Source organism: Cyrtonyx montezumae, unplaced genomic scaffold, assembly GCF_038088225.1.
Source record: "Cyrtonyx montezumae isolate F1298 unplaced genomic scaffold, pur_monq_1.0 scaffold_17, whole genome shotgun sequence".
Taxonomy (NCBI): domain Eukaryota; kingdom Metazoa; phylum Chordata; class Aves; order Galliformes; family Odontophoridae; genus Cyrtonyx; species Cyrtonyx montezumae.
This window is the reverse complement of record NW_027071903.1, coordinates 18,329,004-18,351,831: the sequence shown is the minus strand read 5'-3', so window position 1 is coordinate 18,351,831 and position 22,828 is coordinate 18,329,004. Positions and strand designations below refer to the sequence as shown.

At 35.6% G+C, this 22,828-nt stretch overlaps 1 protein-coding gene across 1 annotated transcript in view; it reads left to right on the top strand.

The window, feature by feature from the left end:
- The window catches only part of VPS13C (vacuolar protein sorting 13 homolog C), an 85,056-nt gene that overhangs the window by 4,938 nt on the left and 57,290 nt on the right, over positions 1–22,828 (top strand). Inside the window, exons 4-27 of the mRNA XM_065733521.1 lie at positions 239–334; positions 1,057–1,158; positions 3,728–3,790; positions 5,332–5,397; positions 6,175–6,284; positions 7,080–7,139; positions 7,702–7,761; positions 8,304–8,384; positions 11,576–11,633; positions 12,722–12,849; positions 13,522–13,628; positions 14,260–14,431; positions 14,591–14,653; positions 15,289–15,424; positions 16,022–16,116; positions 16,762–16,904; positions 17,936–18,128; positions 18,273–18,387; positions 18,704–18,840; positions 19,551–19,677; positions 20,346–20,463; positions 20,798–20,927; positions 21,280–21,358; positions 22,291–22,430. Of these exons, the coding sequence (XP_065589593.1) occupies positions 239–334; positions 1,057–1,158; positions 3,728–3,790; positions 5,332–5,397; positions 6,175–6,284; positions 7,080–7,139; positions 7,702–7,761; positions 8,304–8,384; positions 11,576–11,633; positions 12,722–12,849; positions 13,522–13,628; positions 14,260–14,431; positions 14,591–14,653; positions 15,289–15,424; positions 16,022–16,116; positions 16,762–16,904; positions 17,936–18,128; positions 18,273–18,387; positions 18,704–18,840; positions 19,551–19,677; positions 20,346–20,463; positions 20,798–20,927; positions 21,280–21,358; positions 22,291–22,430 (2,579 nt within the window). The remainder of the gene's footprint in view (positions 1–238; positions 335–1,056; positions 1,159–3,727; positions 3,791–5,331; positions 5,398–6,174; positions 6,285–7,079; positions 7,140–7,701; positions 7,762–8,303; positions 8,385–11,575; positions 11,634–12,721; positions 12,850–13,521; positions 13,629–14,259; positions 14,432–14,590; positions 14,654–15,288; positions 15,425–16,021; positions 16,117–16,761; positions 16,905–17,935; positions 18,129–18,272; positions 18,388–18,703; positions 18,841–19,550; positions 19,678–20,345; positions 20,464–20,797; positions 20,928–21,279; positions 21,359–22,290; positions 22,431–22,828) is intronic.

Sequence of the window (22,828 nt, the reverse complement as noted above, 5' to 3'; positions counted from 1 at the left end):
TTCATAACAGTGAATTAAAATCTACTCACAATCTCAGTTTTTGATCCGAAGTCTTTAGATTCAAAACTGCATCTTCTTGCTTGTGTTTTCTCTGCATATATTTTTGAACTCTGAGGGCTTTATGAAAGATGTACCCATGTAGTTTCTCCTCATAAACGTGAAGATAGAGAACTAATGACCTTCATTATATATTCAGCGTAGGTTTTTGTTTAAGGTAACTTTTATCTGCTTCATGCAGATAAACTGACTCTGAAGATTCCTTGGAAGAACCTGTATGGTGAAGCAGTTGTTGCAACTTTAGAAGGCTTGTATCTTCTTATAGTCCCTGGAGCAAGTAAGTAATCTTCTCGACATAGTAAAATAATCAAAGAGGTAAGTATCTAAAGGTGCCATTAAAGTAAGTATGTAATAATTTTTACACTCAGCTTCCCCAGGGGAGTTTCTAGACAAATGCAGGGAAGTGAGTGGAAGAGCAGTGTGCAAGAAGAGCACTTGTTGCTGTAATGGAAAGTCTTGCTTGTATCCATTTGTTTTAAGTTCAGTTTAACAGACATGTTTCCTTTGCTGTGTGCTGTCTTGAGACCACTTTTCTGGTACAGTTTAGACCTTTTAGCTGTTGCAGGACGCAGTCTGCTCCTAATAACAATCAAAAGTGGTAATTCTGTTACAGCTGATTTTTAGAGAGGGAGAAGATCTGAGAATTTAGCTTACTTTCAGTGAAATCAGATGCTTTGTTATAATAAGGAAAGTAAAATTTCTGGAATGTCATTTATATGTGTAGCAGAAATCAGAACCTGCATTACACAGTGCACACCACATTTAAGTGCCTCATTATACATGGAAAGGTACTCCTGTAAAACAGTGCTTAGATGTTATCTGTTGTATCCCACTGTGTTAAAATACCAGTTTCAGAGGCAGGATGGAGGTTTCAGCAACTAGAATAGCCTTTGTTTAAAATGACATTTTGCAACATAATGTTCAATATAGTGCACATTGATAATTATGCATTTACATAATTTGAAATTTAGGGTAATACTGTCCCAACTTTGCTTACAGGCATTAAGTATGATGCAGAGAAGGAAGAAAAATACTTGCAAGATAATAAACAAAAGGAGCTGGCCAGAATTGAGGAAGCCTTGCAGAAAGCAGCTGAAAAAGGTACCGAGCCAGTAATGCAAACCTCTGATGGAATCTGGGGATCTATTGTGCTGTGGAAGTGAAATCTTGATTTGTAATCGATTCAGAACATTTTAAGTGTCTAGCTAATTTTAACTACAGTGCTTTAAAAAGACTCTTTCCTCTTTAGTTTAAGCTTAAGAAGTGTTACTCATTTTGTTTACCATTTCTTTGTCCGTTGAAAATGAGAAATTAGTTATCTGGTGTGTTTTTTGTTGTTTTTTTCATGAAGCTCTTTGGGAACAGGACCAAAGACAGCAACTGCTTCTCATGTGGCAAATGTTTATTTCTTTAGAATTTCGGTTATGGATGTTGAATAATGTTGTACAGGTGCACGTGAGAAGTCATTCTTTGCTTAGAAGAAAGTTAAAGGGAAGTAGAAAGGTTTAATATGTTTCACAAAAAACTATCAACAATAGTGCCTTCAGTTTCTGCTGGTTTCTTTTGTGTGTTGGAAGATATATGATGTATGGTGGTATGGATTGTACTGGCATAGCTCAAGGAGATGGTAGAGAGATTAAGGAGGAACAGGAGGGATGTGGAGCTGTTGGAATGGGTTTAGAAGAGGACAATGAAGATGCTCAGAGGATTGGAGCAAACCTCCTATGAGGAGAGGTTGAGGGAGTTGAGCTTGTTTAGCTTGGAGAAGAGAAGGTTCTGGAGAGACCTCATTGTAGCCTTCTAGAACTTGAAGGGAGCTTACAAGGAGGAGGAGGACCAGCTTTTGGCATGGTCTGATACTGACAGGACAAGGGAGAGATGGCTTTTTAAGAAACAAGGGGAGATTTAGGTTACATGTTAGGAATAAATTTTTTACACAGAATACTGAGTAAAAAACTGCAACAGATTGCCCAGAGAGCTTGCGAGTGTTCTGTCCATGAAGGCATTCAAGGCTGAGTTGGATGGGATCTCAGGCAGCTTCATCTAGTGGCTGGCAACCCTACCAATGGCAGGGGGACGGAGCTGGGTGATCTGTGAGGTCCCTGATGAGCTAAGCCATTTTATGATACTGCACTGGGACTGGCTTAAGAAATGAGACTGTTTTCTTTATTTATTTCCTCATCAAGACAATTTGAAGTCAGTAAACTTTAAGTAAAGTTTTGATCTAGATCATTGAAAATTTAAATAATGGGTTAAAATCACAGAATTGCAGGGGTTGGAAGGGATCTCTAGTGATCATCAAGTCCTGCCCCCCCCTGCCAGAGCAGCTCCCTAGCCCAGGTTGCACGGGTAGGTGTCCAGGCAGGTCTTGAATGCCTACAGAGAAGGAGACTCCACCACCTCTCTGGGCAGCCTGTGCCAGTGCTGCCTCACTGCACTGTGAAGAAGTTCTCAGCATTACAGACTGGTTAGTCTTGTTTTATTTTTTATCATAACAAATGCATATATTAGAGTAATGATATAAATTAGGTTACTTTGAACACAGACCAAGTGCAGAACTGATGACTGGATGACAGGTAAGTACATATGTTAGAGTAAAGAGATGATTACTGAAGGTTTTGTGTGATAGGAGGTAATCCTATCACAGTTGATAAGATGCGTCCCTGTGAAAATAATAATGATGCAAGTCATTGGCCTTGGAAAAGCTTCTATAAATGAAATTGTCCTTAGAATACTTGGGGAAAGATAGTCTGCATTGTAGTTTCTCTGCTTGCTTTATTTTCCAGCTTCAGGACACTCTGCTGTCTTATTCCTATTTTGTTAATTTGAAATACACATTTGCAGTCCTTTATGCAGCAATTTAGCCATCTATATAAAGTGCAGAAATAAACCCTGTTTTATTTATTGTCTTTAGTAAATCAGAAACTATCTGTGAACTAAGCTACTTGAGTGGCTGAATTTTGCAACTGCCACTTTATATAGAAGCAAAGGAGCGTTCGTAGAAGTTGGACCTTGGTTATAGCCATACCTAAGCTGTTATTCTTTGCATCAGTAGCAATAGGATGAAGGGCAATGGGATAAAAAGAGTTTAACCTAGTAGGCTAGTTCACAATAGTTGGTAAAAAATCTGGGAAATAACTGAATGGAGTGTTTTCAGAACTGTGAATTCTTGTCTGTATTTCCTCATTTGATTAGTACTCAACTGATGTTAATGTGTGAAGAATTAATTCAGTAGGGTGGTTCTAGAGATACTTTCAACAATACAGTTTGGGTGTTGAACAAAATGGTTATGTCTCTGTGTGGTTACTGTAACGTGATAGAGAAGTAATAGCAAGATCTGCTATCAGAAATTGAACTCTTTATGTTTTCCAAGCTATTTAAGTCTGTGAGCATCAATATTCATATAGAGAGACCAAAGTTTGAAACTCTTGTCTCTTGCTGGATAGAAGTAAACAGAAAATGATGTGATATGCATTTGAATACAGTCTTTGAAATTAGGTATTTGTGAAGCAGCTCTGGTTGTTGGGTACTACAGTGTTAATGCTATCTTGATGAGAGTTTTATGAACTCAGTGTTAACCCAGGAGCTGAACGTAACATGAAAGCAGGGGCTAATTTCCTTCTTTTAAACAAAATGCATTTTTTGGTTATTTGCTGCCATATGGACCAAGGTGCTCATTCACAAGATTCCTTGTATGGGTTGGAAAGTCTGATTTACAAGGACACCAAGCCTGGTGGGTATGCATGCTTAATTGCAGCTTTATGCTTAAACAGCAACAACAAAACCCAAAGCAGCTAAATGTGGAAATGAGAAAACAATACATTTTTGGTTAGCGTATGAATATCAGTAATTTTAGAAATAAGATTTTCATGATTTTTGATTCATGCAGAAACTTTAGGAGAGTAAGGCTGTTGAAGAAGACTGGGAGGCCTTTTATATAGCTATCTATCATCTGTTTCAAATTCAAGAGTGTCATAAAATGCTGACAGTGTTCTGCTTCAGCATTAAAATACTGGCTTAGCTTTTCTTCTCCCTCCTTAGCCTATTTATTTTTTATTTGTAGAGTGGCCACTTTGTAAGTACATACAGGACAAGTTGAAGTCTTGGCTGGCACTTCCTCCTTTCTGTGAAGGAATGCGCAAAGTACATAAAAGAACAAAACTCTTCCCCTAAGTTAAATTGGCCTTTGTGCTTGTTTCCATTCTACTTTAGTAGGATACACCCTTCTTGTGCTAAAACCTGGTAAAGTTAAGTACAGGCCCTACTGCTAAATTCTTTTCTGCTTACGGACAGAAGGGTGGAGTGAAATGATGTAACTCATCAAACTGTTTTTCTTTAGAAATGTGAAAAAATAGCCTGTTAACTTAACTTGTGGAATGGTTATGATTGTTTTGACTGTAATTTGTAAGTGAATGTTATAATTTTATAATTCTTTAATAGTTCTACATGAAATTATTTCTTTATGCATTTTTTGGTCAGTTTCAGCTGTCATTCATTCCAATTACTTTCATATCCTGCTTTTAATTATTGTGAGAATCTTATTGAAAAGTCCTCTTTGGGTTTTCTTATTCATCATGAGTGTCTTAACTTGGAGTTTATGCACTTGCATGGTACAAGCCTCATCTGGATTTTGACTTCTATGTTTTTCCTATATGAATATTCTATTAAGTGTATAGTTACGACAATTATGCCTTTGCCTGAAGTCATTAAATAAATGCTTGGATTACAGAAAAAGATATTCACTAGGGTTCTAATAAGTAGTCATAATTCTGCTTTCATGTCTGCTTTGTACATTGGAGATCTGAAATGAATTCATTAAAAAGTCTGTTTATTTGCTAATAAGCCTGGTGATTATTTGTAACTCCTTAAACTCCTGGGATGTTGTGTAAGGAATCAGGAAATGTGAATTTAATGCCTTGACTTATAATTGGCAGGGCCCTTGATCACAGTGCAATCTCAGGTTGTTACTGGCTACTTGGTTTAGTGAGGCTTTGGCATTAAGTAGAAAAAGAAAAGGCAAGGCTTCAGTTGCTTTCATGAAAGTGAATCCACATGTACAAGAAGGATGGAAAATGATGCTTTGTGTTATGAAGAGTATCTGATGGCTTCCTTAACAACTATGAAATTCTTTAAAAGCTTTTAATGAGAGCTTACTAAGGCATTCTGCTTTGACAAGCTAAACTTTTTTCTGTCTTTCCTTAAGTTTCTTGCATTTCTGCTTTGCTAACTTGGATTTTATGCTTTTCCCAAAAAATTGCTTGCGCTGAAAAAAAGGACGTAAGCGTAAAAAGTATAAAAAGCATTTTAAGAGACCCTTTAAAGGTCGTGATCACTCAAAAGGTGGGTAAAAACATGACTTTGGTTGTTGTTTTTTGTTTCTTCATATTTTGCATGCTGTTTGTATTAGTTTCTCTTAGTCTTGCATCTCCATCCACTGATTATTTTTCCCCTATTTATTGGAACAGAACATAGAGCTTTTTGTTGCTGGTTATCTACTCTCTGGATGCAATACACTTGTGTTTAGTCCTTACAAATTTATAACTTACGAACTTAGCTTAAATGATCACAGTACGATTTCACTACTGAAGAACAAGAATATTTTCACATAGTGTCTTTACATTTTCATTTATGGTATGTAAACTGTTTAATCTTTTCGAATATCCTGTGAGAAGATCAAACGAACCAATCCTTTATTATTGTAAGCATCATCTTCACCTGGGTATTTTAGGGTACTTTGTGCTAAATTACAGCTATTTATCTGTTTTCTTGCTGAATCTCCTAGTTCGTTGCTGAGAAGCTTCTAAAGGGCTTTTGCCTTGGAGGGAGTGGAGAGGCCTATCTTAATCAAACTGGAACTTAGTGTAAGCTCCGCTATTATCGATGAAACTTAGAAATAAATGTTCTTACAGTTGTGTGTATGCACAAAACTAATACTACATTTTTTTCAATATGGATGTACAGAAAAGGAAAAAAAAATCTAAGTAGCTAAAAATTCAAGTGCTAGGCATTCATGTTAGAATAAGCATGAAATTTATGTTGGAGTAGCAGTTAGTGTGGTTAAACTCAATGTGTATTTGTTTCACTGAATGCTATTTATTTATTTCTTTTATTTTCCAGATAAACCAAAGGAGGAGAAGAAGGATACTTTCTTGGAAAAGCTTGCAACTCAAGTTATAAAAAATGTCCAAGTCAAGATCACAGGCATTCATGTTAAATATGAAGATGATGTAAGTACCTGGAGCATGCTTTCCATTTGAAGTTTGACTCTAGTGAAGTCATTATAGTCTTGTCCTCAGAGATAAACCATTATTTACCACCACCTTGAAATTTTATTGTGGCTTCTTATGTGTGTCTTTGAATGAAGTACTTCAGGTACAACCGAAAGCCAGTGATATTTTGGAAATGTGAAGTTGGTACTCTGTATTTTGCATTGCCTGGTGGTGCCTCGCTCACTAAATGTGTGTAGTGACCGTTTGTCATACGTTAACACATGCTGTTGATGTACAGAATTTTTAATTGTGAAGACTGAAATTCAAAACAGCAGTGACTTGTGGACTTCTAGATGAGTTGGAAAACAGGAAGTTAAATACCTACATAGTATTCTGTCCCCATTCCAGCTTCCTGGAAACAGGTGAAGCAGTTTGTAATGAGATTGTTTCCTATCTACATGCAGCTTTGGACATAAAACATTACCGTAAGCTATTTTGGAACTGTTTTTAGAGATACTGTATTCAAAGTGGTGGGACAAATGGAAATCAGAAAGTCATATAGCTGACTGAGACATGGTACTTGATAGTTCTTCAGTTCTTTACTATACAGAGGTTTTAAAACCTGAAAGAAAATTTCAGAATTGAATTCCTAAGCCTTTAATCTGCAGCCGTATTGGTATTGACCCAACTGAATGCTTCAACAAGAATAATTAAGCAGAGGAAAACAGCTCAAGATTTCAATCAGTTTTAATGAAACGATTCTTAGTGTGCAATGAATAGGGTTAAATAGCTTTTTTTTTTCTATTTTTTCAGATTACAGATCCACAGTGTCCAATTTCTTTGGGAATGACATTGCGCGAGCTTAGTTTATTGGTAATATTTGTATGCATGCATATGTTCATGTTATTGATTTACTTATCTTTGATTGGGCACCAGAAGGGATAAGTCATGCATTTAATATAAAGCAATTGAAATATGGATATGGAGGGTAAGGTAATCTTTTCTTCATGCAAATAGTACTTGAAGTTTGTACAAGCAGAAGGCAAGATTATTGAGAAACATCATACTTTTTTGAGACAATTGATTTCTTCTTATGTTCCAAGTGACATTTTAAAGTGAGTGTGTTTAGTTTCATAGGAAAGGTTGTTTCCATGTCCAGTAGATAAATTAAGGCAGATGTTACATCATGATGAAGAATGTGGTATTTCAGCTAACTTGTTTTCTATAAATGGGTAGGATAAGGAGTTGAGAACTAAAAGAAACTCACAAATTTGGTATTGGCTTTTGACTTGTGTATGTGCAGTCTAGAGAAGTTGACTTCTGTAATCTGGTAGCACCAAAGTGATTTATTCTGTGCTTGAAAGAACAGTATAAAACCACAGGTATGATAACTAAGGTACATCGTGGAATGACTTTTGTCCCTTTAAACTTTTAGACAACAAATGAGAACTGGAAACCTTCAATTCTAAATGATGCTACAAAAGTAATTTACAAGGTAATGTGTTTTTTTCCCAACTGATTAAAAAGTGAAGCTAGCAGTTGACATTTGGGATGACGTAGTCTGCAGTTCCAAAGAAAACTAGGAAAAACTGTGAATTCTTACATTTTACTTAAGTTTTCTTCATATTTAAGTAAAGTAGAACCAAAAAAGACTGGCTTTAAGTGAATCATACCTTTCAACATCATAGTTTAACCAATCAAATGCTAACTTTGATCTGCTGATAAACATTACACCGGAAGACTGAAATCTGTGTAGCAGCTATGATTTCTAGTAGTTTTGTCAAATTGCCATTTCCTATGCTAGTCTGTATGTAAAACATGTTTGGATTCTGGTAGTGAAGCATGCCCTTTTACTCCTCCCCACCCCAATTGCTTCTGATCAGTGTGTGTGAATGTGTGCACTTTAACAGTATGCTTTTTAGCAAGAAGTTTTCTTTAAAAAATAGTATTATAAAATTAATTGCATTTCAGTGCTTATAGTAGATCTGTCGTATAGCCTACGTGGAATCTGCTGAATATTGTTGTTTTTCTCTGCAGCTTTTATGCTTGGACAGCCTCAGTGCTTATTGGAATGTACACAGCAAAATGTATTACCGTGGCTCCCATGAACAAATACTGGTAATATAGAGTTAAATGTATTGAGCTGTGCTCTTTCTCATGACTGTTATATTGTTTCAAACACTGCCATATTTATTTGCACAACACCCAGCCCCAAACATGGGGTCAGCTCTATTGTGATTGCAGGGCCATGTGTTAATCCATTGTGCCAGTGATAGCTAGTATGTTTTGTTGACTTTGTATGTTACCAACTCCTAGAGATTTATAGATGGTCAGAAACTGGGTTTGTTCTATTAGTCTGTGACTTAGCATGCTGCTTATTCAGTACTGTTTATTAAATCTCAAGGCCATATGAGGTCTTATTTAGCTACTGTAATGAAAACTGACATAGCAAATAATCATGGAGTTAATAAAATTTCAGAATATTTGATATATCGAGATATTTAAGCTGCCTTGATGAAACTAACCAATGTGATGTACCCAATCAGAAGAACAAGATAGTAAAGCAGAGAACATTGCCAAACAGAAGAACAAGATCATAAAGCAAAGTGCACTTATTCTTTTTTACTTTTAGCAGACTATAGCTTCTAGGTAGTAGCTGTCCTTTGTCTGACTTAAAATATAGAGTGGTTAATGTAGTATTTCTCTTAAGGTATTAGCCAAGTACCCATCCTTATGGGAAGCAGATCTGGTAAAAGGACTATGCTGCATTTGTCAAGACTAAAAAAAGGGGCCAAAGCTTTAAATGGGAAGTACTCAGTAGGACTGACTAATGATGACTTCTGAAAATGAGGTTGGGTGAAACATAATTAAGGTGGACTGTGTAGCAGAGATGAAGCTGAAAATAATTAAAATGGTAATTACAGGGGAAGAGTGTGAGCTTTTTGAAGGCTGTGTCTAGTTTTTCTAATTCGTTAGTGTTTTGAGTTGCTGTTAGCTAGATGAGTAGTGGTGTATTGTACATTGTAGCGTTGTAAGCCCATGAAATACTTGTGAGATAAGGCAGCAATTAAATAAAAACAAAACAAGTTTCACTTATTCTGTAGAGAAACTGGGAACATGGCATATTAATAAGACAATTATAGACATAAATTGTAGCTAAGGGCAAACGTCCTCTTTCTGTACCACAGTTGAGTAGTTCTGGGTTGCAAAAGTGCCTTTGCTGTTAAATTCATTTCAGATGGCTATTACATAAATGTGGTTAAAAGATAGCTTATTTGTAGGTAATAAGAAGCAACTGGTTATTCTAGTGTGCTGTTGGCTAGTAAGTTAATGAATACTTTGAAAGTAAAAGTAAAGTTTTGAAAGTAAACTTTAGAAGAGATTATGAAAACAAGTCTCATGGCTTTGAATATTGTATGTATGAGTACTCTTCTTAGTTTATCAGAAGTTTATTTCATTTTGCTGCAGAGAATGCCAAATATGTGGTATATGCTGTCTGCATTTTATTTTTTGTTTAAATAAGTACAAATGTGCAAAAAATAGAGCGCAATATTGGCCCACTGTGTTTATAAATGTTATGCAAATGTTCTATGTATCCTCATATAGTATTCCTTGTTTCTATTTCTTCTGTTGTCCTAGTCTTTTCCAGATACCATTTATTTATTTATTTATTTTGTTGATGAAACATAACCTTAACTGACTTGATACTAAGAAGGAAGTATGGTCAAAACTGGTAAAACCAGCCAGTCATTAAATTTACTCTGAATCTTTTCTATTATGTGGAACTTGAAACCGAAGACTTCATTCTATTTTTGTTCAAGTTCCCATCCTAGAGTAATTCTCACTTTGTAAAAATTGGAATGTAAGTTCACTGTATGTAGAAGATGCTGTGAATTTGTTGGTTCTTTGTTCTGTCTACAGTCTCTCACTTCGTTTAAACAGCTAAAATTTCTTGGAGTGCTTTCCATTATGCCTTTCTAGTCTAGCAGAGGTGCTTACAAATTCTTAATAATTCATCGTGAGGGAAGAGGGGAATTTGGCATGGGCCTAAGACGACTTGTGTAAATCCTCTCAGCTGCTTGTGAAGTCCTTTCTGTTCCAGAATTTTCTGTATTAAAGACTAGGATACATCTTAAATGTATTCAGCAGTATATCCTGTTTCCTGAAGTGCTAGGCCTTCCATCCAGACAGGCTGTTTCAGTCTTACAAGTAAGCAGCATTATCAAGAACTCAGATTTAGCACAGTATCTGATTGGTCTGCCTCATAGTTGGAATAAGCTGTGTAATCCATAGCAGTCTGTCACTTTCATACAACAGTCTTCATATTTAAATAATGTGAGCATATGGCTGTTTGTGAAATTAGCTGTTGTACACTTAAGCTCATTGAAAAGCTTACTTTCACTGTTACAGTTCAGAAAATATGTTTAAATGCAAATACTTCTAATGAGCAATCGTACTTTTTTGTAAAATACAAAATATTTTTAAGTAAGAAACTGGGAAAAGAAATTATTGGAAGAGATTTATATCTGTGAGATATTTTCCTTGAAAAAAATATGCTTAATACTGACAGTGTGTAAAATATGACAGTAACAAGTGCTTCATGTGCCTTCATATAATTCATAGTATATACTGCTTCTTAAAAGCGTGTCCTGTTTTAACTGATAGTTCCATTGCAATCCAAAAATCAGATGAGCTAATTAGGTATTTGTATAGCATCCTCAAAAAAACTGCTGAAAAATTGCAACAGCAAAGAGACCTCATTTTGAATGAGGATTCAGTGCCAGCATGGTATTTCTCAGGCCTCTCAGGCTGTTGCATTATTTTTTGACATTATATCTTTCATTTCTGTCTTAATGCAGAATACCAGAAGACTCGAATGGCTTCCTTATGGAATAAACATGAGGAAGGGTAGATTATGAATATAGTGTCTCAGCACCTTCAACAAGTTTAAAAATGAATACTTAATCTATTACACTACGTGAATGTACACAATTGCTAGAATATTTTAAATTAATCAACGCTAGTTGATGTAAGGTATGAAGGTTCAGTGAACTAATAAACAAAGTTGAATTAAATTGTAATAACATTCCACTTGATGAAAGAAACTTATTTTTATTTCATCTGCTGTATTAAAACGTTTTACTCTTAAGTACTTGTGCTACATTAGATACCTCATTTAAGGGGTGAAGGTAGGGGGAAACTCCTGCAGAAAACATGTGAATAGGAGTTGAACTGTCCTCTAAATTTTTAAGTACACCAACAGTAAATTCCCTTCAGCGATTGCTAGAGAGTATTGTATTCTTTTACAGGATCAACTGAAAAGAGGAATTCCTTGTGGTGATAACCAGCCTCAAGGCTACCAGTACAGTAAGTAAGCTATGAATGAATGACTATACACTGTTCTGAGCATTTTAGTTGGTCTGAACTGACCATACAGGCATGCCCACACTAACTTCATTTTACAAAAGCCCAAACATAATGTAACATCTTAGAGGTGTTATTTTTTCTAACTACTGCTGGGCTAATCTCATTTTATTGCCTGAATCAAATGCTGTTTCATAGAATCATAGAATGGCTTGGGTTGGAAGAGACCCTAAGGATCATCAAGTTCTAATCCCCCTACTAAAGGCAGGGCCAGCAACCTCCAGATCTGGTACTGGACCAAGTTGCCGAGGGCCCCATCCAATCTGGTTTTGAACACTTCCAGGAATGGAGCATGCACAACCTCTCTAGGCAGCCTGTGCCAGCACCTCACCACTCTCTCCTTGAGAGTGAAGAACTTCCCCCTGACTTCCAGTCTAAACCTTAGCTCCTTGAGCTTAAAGCCATTCCCCTTGTCCTATCACTGTCTACCTGAGTAAAAAGTTGATTCCCCTCCTTTTTGTAATGCCCTTTTAAATACCAGAAGGCTGCAATGAGGTCTCCTCGCAGCCTTCTCTTCTCCAGGCTGAACAAGCCCAGTTCCTTGAGCCTCTCTCCTTAGGGGGGGTGTTCCAGCCCTCTGATCATCTTCATGGCTCTTCTCTGAACCATCTCCAACTGCTCCACATCTTTCCTGTAATGGGGGCCCCAGACCTGGACGCATCACTCCAGATGGTGCTTCACAGGGCAGAGTAGAGAGGGACAATCACCTCCCTGTCCCAGCTGTCCCCCCCTCTTAATGTTGGAGCCCAGGCTACCATTCACCTTCTGAGGTGCAAGAGCACGCAGCTGGCTCACGTTTAGCCTTTCATCCACCAGAACCCCCAGATCTTCTCCACAGGGCTGTTCTTAGGGAGTTCTCCTCATCTGTATACGTGTCTGGGATTACTCCAACCCAAGTGTAAAACCTTGCACTTTGCTATGTTGAGTGTAGACATCGTAATATGTAGAGTAGGTGATATATCAGGCAGTGGGCTTATGTAGTTTTAACATGGTTTCCAGTATTAAATTAATTTCAATTTTGTAATCTTAAGTTTTTAGACCAGTATCGGCCTCTGCAAGAGTCTTTATCAACCCAAATGCAGAAGTAGAACTGAAAACTCCCAAGCTTGATTGTAATGTAGAAGTACAGAGAATTGCTGTTGAACTCACAAAGCCGCAGGTAAGTTGGGTTATCACCTGTTTCCTCACAATCGTGAGGAGCTGTAGCAGTAATTAAAAGATGTGATCCTTGTGTGGCAGTCGCTCCCCACCATTAGATTCAGGCTCTCTGACCCTGTTACCTGCAGAAGCTTTGAGGGCAGCACTTGGGACAGCGAATAGAGAGTGGAATCATTCTATGATTAACTCTTACTGAGATAAGAGTTAATCAGAAGAATAATCTTTTCTACTTCTATGAGCCAACACTGTAATGGAAGAGAAGTAAGGATGAAGCAACAGATGAATGGTATATACTGGCCTTGGCAACAAAGCCCACTGAAGTACCAAGAAACTCATTTATGTAGCTCCCCAGCGATGTTATTGTTTATTCAGTGATAATTTACAGTTTTCTAAGGTTATTTTTAATGCTTATTGATACCCAAATGTAGTCTATGTTGAGAACAGTGCCAACGACAGTGTTCCTCAGGGAAACCAGAAATTCAGATGGTGGTGTCCTCCAAGAGAAATAGGTGTAGTTGTTGGTCTGCATTTACACAGCAGTGGAAATGCATAGGCTTGAATTTCTATGTAGTTTGGGGAGCACTGAAAACACCTTTATAAGCATACAGTTCTTGAAATATTGCATGTAATGAAATCTGAACCTTTGCTATGGAACTTGTTTTCCTGTGTTTAGTACCTCAGCATGATTGACCTTCTGGAGTCCATAGATTACATGGTTCGCAGTTTACCGTACAGAAAATTTAGGCCAAATGTATCTCTCCATAAAAATGCCAGACAATGGTAAGTTCTATTTGGTCATGCATTCTCTGGGAGATGTGTCAAGTCCTTTCCAGTCTTATCATTCTCCTTTGTGGATAATGCTGTTTTATAATGACATGTGCAATATGGTTTTAACTTAACATAGCTTTGGGTAGCCAAATGTGAAAGAACCAAGTGATTAAAAAAAGCTAGCCTTTATCCCAGAATCTCTGAACAAAATTCCAGTGAACTCTGTAGCAGTTATAATACAATTTTAGGAAGACTAAAGAAAAAAATTAGTCCATGTATTACGAGGGAAATGTGTCAACTGTAATTTTAGTTCTTAGTTTTGAGATGATTACATTTTTTATGGATCTTTTTCTGAATAATGAATTGATGGTGCTTATTAAAGTGCTTAAGTGTATTTTATGCTTTGTAATTTGTAAACATGCAAAGTCAATAGTGGATGTAAATTTATAGTTCTTCAGACATTAAATAGAAGCCATCAGTGTTTTCACAAAAAAAAAATAGAAAATGTGTAAATTTTCTAGGTGAATAGCTTAAATGAGGTGGTGAAGAAAGTGTTTGCATATTAATAATATACTCCGCAGTTTCTAAGTTGATGGGCACAAAGTGATACATGAAATTATTCCCTCGTGTGGGTTTATTGTAGGTGGAAATATGCAGGTGACAGTGTTCTTGAAGTTCACATCAGAAGACATACTCATATGTGGTCATGGAGTAACATAAGGCAACATAGGCAACTTCTGAAGAATTATAAAAATGCATACAAGAACAAACTGACACAGAGCAAATTGTCAGAAGAAACACAGAGGCAAATTCAGGTATGCAGGACATACTCGAGGGCAAGTATGTTTTGATTGCGTGATTACATAATTCTTTAAATATGCATGACAGTAATCAAGATTGGTAGAGAAATTGTAGTGGTGAGCCTTTCCTAAATGTGACTGAGAAGCAGATGATTTCATTATACATTTTTACAGGACCTAGAAAAAAAGCTTGATGTCTTCAATATAGTCCTAGCAAGACAACAGGCACAAGTTGAGGTAAGAAATTATTTCTGTTCAGTAATATTGTGACACTTCAAGTAGTATTGTTTTGTCATTATAGAATCTTGACAAAATTTGTGGTGATGGCTATAGCTGAATGGGGAAGAAAGAAGGCAAGCTTCCAGTTTTTCCAGGACAGGAATGAATCAGTTTAGGGAATGGTTTCCAGTTTGTAAAACTGTGCACTGTTTTTGCTGCCTAGTGTGTGCCACTCAGCAATTGTCTCTGTGTTAATGATTGTTTTGTTCCTTTGACTTCTGTTATTTCAAGACTGGCTTTGCAGCTGTTCAAATCAAGCTGTTACCATACTACCTATACATTCAAATATTTGGATGCATTTCTAGAGGTTGGCCAGTTTAGTTAAACAACAGCTATTATAGAATTCTTAAAAGATAGATGAAATCTGCATTTTATTTAGGAATTCATTTGTGACAGTATTAAGGAGTTGCCTGCTATAACAGTAGGGAAAATACAAATTTTGTCTGCAGTTGGGGTAAAAAGGTAAGCCCAGAATAGTTCCTCTTGCAGGGATAATGTTGCTGTCCCTCACGTGTCTGTTAAACCCATAATTTACAGTAAAAAATAAAGCAAAACATAATAATTAATTATATATTTTAATGTCTGGTTTGTAGACAATAAGATCAGGACAGAAACTACTGAAGAAGAAAGCCACTGAAGTTGAAAAAAAAAGTGGAGGATGGTTTAGTGGTTTCTGGGGTAGCAGAGAATCTAGAAAAAAGGAAGATGAGGAATCATCTGTTCCTGAAAGTAAGTGTAGGCTGTACTTTAGTAACTTTTTAATAGACTTGTGAGTTTCTATATAGTTGGATTGAATAACAAGTAAGTAAGTTACACTATGTCTTGGTTCGTACTGTACAGAAGGGAGATTGAAACAGACAGTACAATGCATTTTGATCTATTTTATGTTTTTATTTATATATTGATGATTGATTTGGAAAAGTGGGCATATTTCTGAAATGGCTTAAGCACTTTAGAACCTCCTGAGGAAAAGAGTATTGTGTTTGCAGCTGTGGTTTTGTAGGTGACGATTGAAATATTGTATTCTAGTGGTCTGCCATCTGGATGAGAAGGGGGTTCTAACAGTACTCCTCAATGCTCTTCCCACGGTTGGAAAATATGGATAATCTCACAGTATAAATGTTGGAAATTTCAGTGCTATGTACGTAATGTCATATATGAAGACTGCTTATTATTTTACAAAGTGGAATTTGCTTCAATATGGAGCTTTATGTCAACAGAACTTAAGTACAGTAGAAAACTTGTGGGAGGAAAACTGGTTGTAGTTACTAGTGAAGTGTAAGCTTTTGTGGATTTTATTTATGTATGTACATTTTTATTTTCTAGCTATTGATGAACTAATGACACCAGAAGAGAAGGCTAAGCTTTTTACTGCTATTGGATATAGTGACAGCTCCTATTGCCTTTCTTTACCAAAACAGGTAAACAACTTTTAAGAGAACAATTTAAAAACAAATCTTTTGAATGTTGTTCTTCATACAGGAAAGTGCAGAATTACAAGTGGCGACATGGTAGTCTCTGTACAATCCTGTAAGCTTGTGTTCTTGTCTGATTGAGGAGAGTAGAGCAGCAGCAAGCATCTGACCAGCAAAGATAAAAAAAAAACCCAAACAGTGCAATTGTATAGAAAAAGATTCATTTTTGGTTTAGACAAATTACTGTGTGTAAAGATACTTTCATCTCTGCCAATACCATGTGGAAATGTGCAGGCTTCAACTTGATTATGAAGTGTGGTTCAATGTTTCTTAATTTGCTGATTGAAATAGTTACAAATGGTGCATAGGCAAAACATGTTTTTGACACTTGCTTTCACAGTTTAAAATCCCTGTGAATTCCAATGAAGAAAAAAGAAATCAAATTAACTCAGCTTTTCTTAAAATACCATGTTTTATATTACAGAACTGTCTGGTGAGGGTTGAAGTTCTCTGTACCTAAGTTCTTGCAGGTGGATGTATGGCTGCTGATTCAGCTGTAACTCCACATTTCATTAGATTCATTTAAATTTGTAGTTTGGATTTTTTTTTCTGACGTAGATGACTAACTTCAATTTTCTCTCTCTTTGCTAGTATATTGCCCATATTGTGACGCTGAAGCTGGTAAGCACTTCTCTTACAATTAAAGAAGACAAGAATGTGGCAGAAACTCTTAAAGTACGGATAATTGATTTGAGTACAAAAATATCACAACGCCCAGGAGCACAAGCCATTAAGTAATTGGATTTATATTTTATTTTTTTAGAAACATTACTTCTTTTTCAAACTTCTTACACTTTTTTTTTCCTTGAGTATTGTATTTGTTTTACATTGATTTCTTTATGTATATGGATTCTGATATTTCACTCTTTCTAGCTAATTAGGAGATACTGTCAGTTTGGTAAATAATATTGAATGGAATGAGGAAAGGAATACTATTTGTTTTTCTGTGTGAATGTGAATAAGCTGTTTGTTGAATCTGTGTGTTAAAGTGTAGTATATTAATTTGGGGAATTATGATTTAAGCAGTGTGAAGTGGTTTAGCTAACACATTCCAGCCAAGCTACTGAACGTGATGCTTGCTTACTTCCTACAGAAAAGAAAATCCATACCTATGTATTGTGGGTAATACGTAAAAGCCAGCATGTGGAAAGCAGAGACCTTTCTCTTTTGAGAGAGAACACACCAGAAATAATGAGCACAACTTATTATGCAGTAATGTAATAATGTTTTCAGTGTCTGGGAAATGAATCTGCATTTTTTTCATGCTTTGATTTGCAGTTCCTTTATGTTTTGACTTCATGCATAAAGCCACCAGCTGAGGTGTTAACTGTGGAAATATTTTGCTGAAAGCAGTTTTGCATAGTATTAAAGGTGCAATCTGTGTGCTACACAAGGTTCCCATAAGTTCTACAAATTTTACATAAATGTGTGCTGTATCATTTACTGAAACCTAGAGTCTGGGGGTGGTCCATGAAGTAAAGGGATTCCAACAACAGAGACCCAGCGCCCTAAAAGGGATTTCATTTCTACCAGCTGCAGCTGAAAGAAAATATCACCCTTGTTGTTGTGAACAACATGCCTCCTACCTGTTTCTTCACAGTTTATTAATGTTACAATTTGTAAACCACGTGATGTGTTAGTCCTGTGAAGCTAGCTTGGTTTCTTGTTTTCCTTTATCAAAAGCTTTCTGATCTTGCTTGTTTTTCCTATGTGGAACTGTTCTGTGTCCGAATTTATATGGTAATTAACCATCTGTCTTCTTTAGGGTGGAAGCAAAGCTTGAAAACTGGTACGTTACAGGCCTGAGACAAGAAAACGTCGTACCATCTCTTGTGGCTTCCATTGGGGATAGCAAGTCTTCTCTACTCAAGATAGAGTTTAATACTAACCCAGAAGATAGTACTGCTGATCAGAGTCTTAGTATTGAATCACAGCCTGTGGAAATAAAATACGATGCAGTGAGTAATAAGCAAAATTGTTTTCTCTTTTGTGATTCTTTTTTAACTGTTTTCATTCTCTTTGCTTGGTTAAGATCTAATTTATAGTTCTTACTGAGTGACTTATGCATATGTTGTTAATTCTCATCTCTTTGTCTTTAAAAGAGAACAATAAATGCAATGGTAGAATTCTTTCAGACGAGTAAGGGAATGGATCTTGAAAGGTTAGCATCAGCCACATTAATGAAGCTCGAAGAAATCAAGGAAAGAACTGCTACAGGTAAGGGGCATCTCACCTGAGGCAAGCCCTTAGATGTCGTAGAATATTTCTGTATGATGTGTAAAACTTCCTTTGTGTATTGTTTGCTGGCTAATTACTAGATGTCTTTTTAGATTAGTTTGTTTTTATAACTTGGACTAGTGAACGTTCACTTAGTGGAGAGCAGTCAGCTTAGGTGGAAAACACTTTTAAAAATGTCAGGCTTTTATTTAATGTGTGTTATATTTCAGATAACATTTCTTCATATGTGGCCTGGAAAAAATGTTTTACTTGTGAGTAACATTTTGATTTTAATGTCCCTTTTCTTTTGTTAAAGGATTAGTTCATATCATTGAGATGAGGAAAGTTCTTGACTTGAAGATTCATCTGAAACCCTCCTACCTTTTGGTTCCGCAGACAGGATTCTACCATGAAAATTCAAATTTGTTGATTTTGGACTTCGGTACATTTCAGGTATATAAATTATTTCCCTTATAAGCACAGAAGAAGGAGGAAATACTTTTTTTTTTTTTATTCCTCTTAATGTCACTGTCATGTAAAACTGAATTTCAGAAGGTGAAGGTGCGTGTCTGTGGAAAGGCTTTCACCTAGGATACTTCATGAAAAATCAGTTGCAGTCAGCAGTTCTGTCAGTGTTCAGAGCTGTTAGGTTGTCTTTAATGTACTTCAGTGGTGCAACCCTCCCTGGAAACATTGTCTTATTTGATAAATCATGATCATAATATTTTAATTAATATATTTGATATATTCAGCAAAATGGGATTATTTTTCCTTTTGTTTTTCTTTAGAATTATGTACCTTATTAATACAAGAGAATATATTTTTCTTTACTTGAGTTAGAAAGTTGATTCTGTTATTTCTACAAAACTAAAAAATGTCAGTTAAAATCTGGTTAAATAATTGTCTATATATTTTGTTTGTACTTCGGCTGTAAACTTTTAAATAATAAGACTTCATTTCATGTCACGTGAATGGTTTGATAGCACCATCAGAAATAAAAATTTAAGAGCCTCGGAGAGGAAAGTGTGAAAGAAATTAGAGTATCTTCTCTATAAGAATCCATTTGACTATCATGAAGCTACATTAGTAAACTTTTTTTATCATCACTAGAATTAATATCACACATATGAATTTTATGCCTATCTTGTCCTTATGTTTTTTAGCTGAACAGCATAAATCAAGGCAATAGCAAAGCTTCAGGTTTTTCATCTTTAGAGGAGATTATGGACAAAGCTTATGACAAATTTGATGTGGAAATAAAAAATGTGCAACTTCTTTTTGGAAGAGCAGGTACTAAAACAAAATTTTTGAACTAATAATGCTTTTAAACTAAGATGCTTTTGAACTGATAATCAACTGTTTACTGTAAGTGTTTACTCAAAGGATTGATTAAGGATACCTTTCTGTAATTAGTAAATATGTTTAAAAAATAAAAAGCAGGGTTTAAGTAAACAGATTATTAAAAAAAACAATAACAACACCCATCTCTTCTGGTATTAAGCTGAGAAATTTACTGATTAATTTCTCTTAAAACATCTGTGTTTTGGTGTAGGACTCTATATTGTTTCTTTATTTTGTTAGTGAGCAACATAAGAACATTGGACTATTATTTCCCCTAATATGCTGTAAAATGCAGGTGAATTTGGACTTAGTAGTAGTTCATTTGAACTTAAGTTTCATGGTCAACAAAATGCTATGTTACCTTTTAAACATCTTTGTATTCAAGTACATCTTTTGGTGTGGAATTGAGCTTAAGACTGCCAAGTCAATATACTGTTAAGGAATATTAAAATCTATTAAAAAACTCTTAAAATATCTCACCCAAACTGTTCTGACTGCTTCTGTTTATAAATGGGTTATTCAGTTTTTCCAGGGGATGCTGTTTGAATACTCAGAGTATTTTAATTATAGCAATTTGCAAGCAGTGTGTTTCGTCTAAATTGATTTAATACTTGCAGGTGAAGACTGGAAGAAGGCTCGTTTTCAGCATTCATCAACTTTACATATGTTACAGCCTATGGATATTCATATACATCTGGCAAAATCAATGGTGGAAAAAGATACCAGAATGGCAAAGTAACGTATTAATGTTGAGAGGGCTTAGTTTTTTAATTATTTTGTATTTAAAGAGAAGAAAAAAATGTTTAGTTATACTTCAGAATTTGAAGACATCAATGTCTTAGTTTACTACTGTTAACAGAGCTTCACTATTTGTTCCCTGATGACCTTAACTTAATGAAATGACTAAATGAATGACTCAAATGAGTGCAACACTTGCTTTTAATGCAGATTCACTAGCTTTACTGTGATCTGACCTTAATATATTAGTGTTATGATCAGTAATATTTTAAATCAAGAACTGGTACTGTTTCTTTTGTCTTGGACTGAACCAGATTTCTTTTTTCTTAAGGTTTAAAGTGTCAGGGGGGCTTCCTTTGGTCCATATCAGGGTTTCTGACCAGAAAATGAAGGCAATTTTTGATCTGATTGATAGCATTCCATTGCCTCAGATGTCATCTATGTCAATTCCAAGCACAAAGGTAAGCTGAATATAAATAATAAAAGTGAAACAATAATAATAATAATAAAACGCTTTGACAGCATCATCAGTGATTAATGCCTGCTCTCTTTTTTATCTAAAATAGGAGATCTGTTGCTCATCTCAGCTATGAAAAGTGTCTTCATTACAATTTAATGTCAGAAAGTGCTGGCTTATTCAAACAAAGCTAGCTTTGTCATTGTCATACTGGCTTTAGTATAAGTATCAGGAAAACTCAGATGTCTAGTAAATGAAAGGCCAGCTTAAAGATTTATCATTGGTGGAAAATACAGCTGAATATATCAAATTATGAAAACTTAAAAACTGATTTTTGTTTTTCCTTCTCACTCTAGGCAGCAACTATTCCCACAATTCCTGTTGATGCCAGAGGGTTGCTTACTACTCACCACTTGTTGGCAGAAATGGTGTCAGGTAAGAAAAAAATAACAAGGTAAAATTTATGGAACAACTCAGCATTTTCAGTCAAGTGTTGGTCTTATAGCACGTTACTGGGACAGTAGGGATGAGTACAGCTGTCTCTAACTTGCACTGCATAAGATTAAAACGCTGCTGTTACCTCAGAATACTACATATGCTTCTTTAAAAAACAAAGAAACCTTTTTTGAAATAAGTTCATATTCTGCACAAGAATATAAGAACGTAAGAGTAAATAGAATGAGCTGTTAATAGCAATTTCATTAGGATGCAATTAGCAATCCAGTGTAGTTATCCAAGTGTCATGCCACATCTTTTAGAGAATTGAGGAAACTATTTCAGAAGTCAGTTGCACTGCTTTAGTCACAAATGAATCTGCTGCTGCCGTTTCAGGAGTTTGATGTCAAAGACACCTACTTTGGAGTATGAACGTGGAAAACATTATGTAACATATCTAAAGCACATATTCTTTCATCAGTAGCCAGTGTATGGCAGAAATACTGCTACAAGCATTACAGGAATGCTCTCTGAAATGTTTTGTGTTAGCAAAGCTCTACTGTTTCTGTAAATACAGAGCAAGAATAGGAAATAGCAAATTAATGATTGATGCTTTGGATTTGAGTATTTATTTTCATAGTTGTTCCAGAAAAAAATTTGCGTAGTGGAACATACAAGCTTCCAGAAGTTAATTTTTCAACTGTACTTTCTTTATCTAGATTCTTTAGCATCTAATTGTACATGTTTATATAAACTCTGATGCTTTCTTCAGTAAGGCTTCCTATTTTGTCACTTCTTTTGGGAAAAAAGCAATATTGATCTAAAAAGCATGCTTTGTCTGATTAGGTTTAAGTGAATGGGAAAGAGGGGGTGAGATGTATCCTTGTTCCTGATAAGCATTTACTAAGTAGGGGATCACCTCTGTTCTGCAGACTCTGAGGAGGAATATTTCGATTTTGAAGAAAGTTGTGAACAAAGTGATAGGACGTTAAGTAAAGGAGAAGAAATAGGAAATAAGGAATCTGCTAAAGAGGAATTGACAGATCTTCAACTGAAGTTTGAAATCAAAGAGGTATGTCTCTTTAATTCTGTCTTAATCTTCTATAGTAAGACTACTTACTTTAAGAAGACTCATTATTCTATTACCAGTGTTCTCCAAGTTTATAGACACATGACACATATTTACTAAAGTGAAATGTGTGCGTATGTATATGTATTTTAGTTATTTCTATTTATAAATTATAAAAAAAAGACTAAGTAAAACATATGTTCTTCAAGTGTGTCTATAAGTCGTGTAATACAACATAAACAACAACAAAAACTACCTGTGCGACCTGGTGTAGGGAACTTCTTTGGCAGGGGGGTTGGACTCGATGATCTCCTGAGGTCCCTTCCAACACCTATGATTCTATGAGAAAAACTATTAAAAAAGCCCATTCCTGGAACTAGTATTTTATATTAAAATTACTG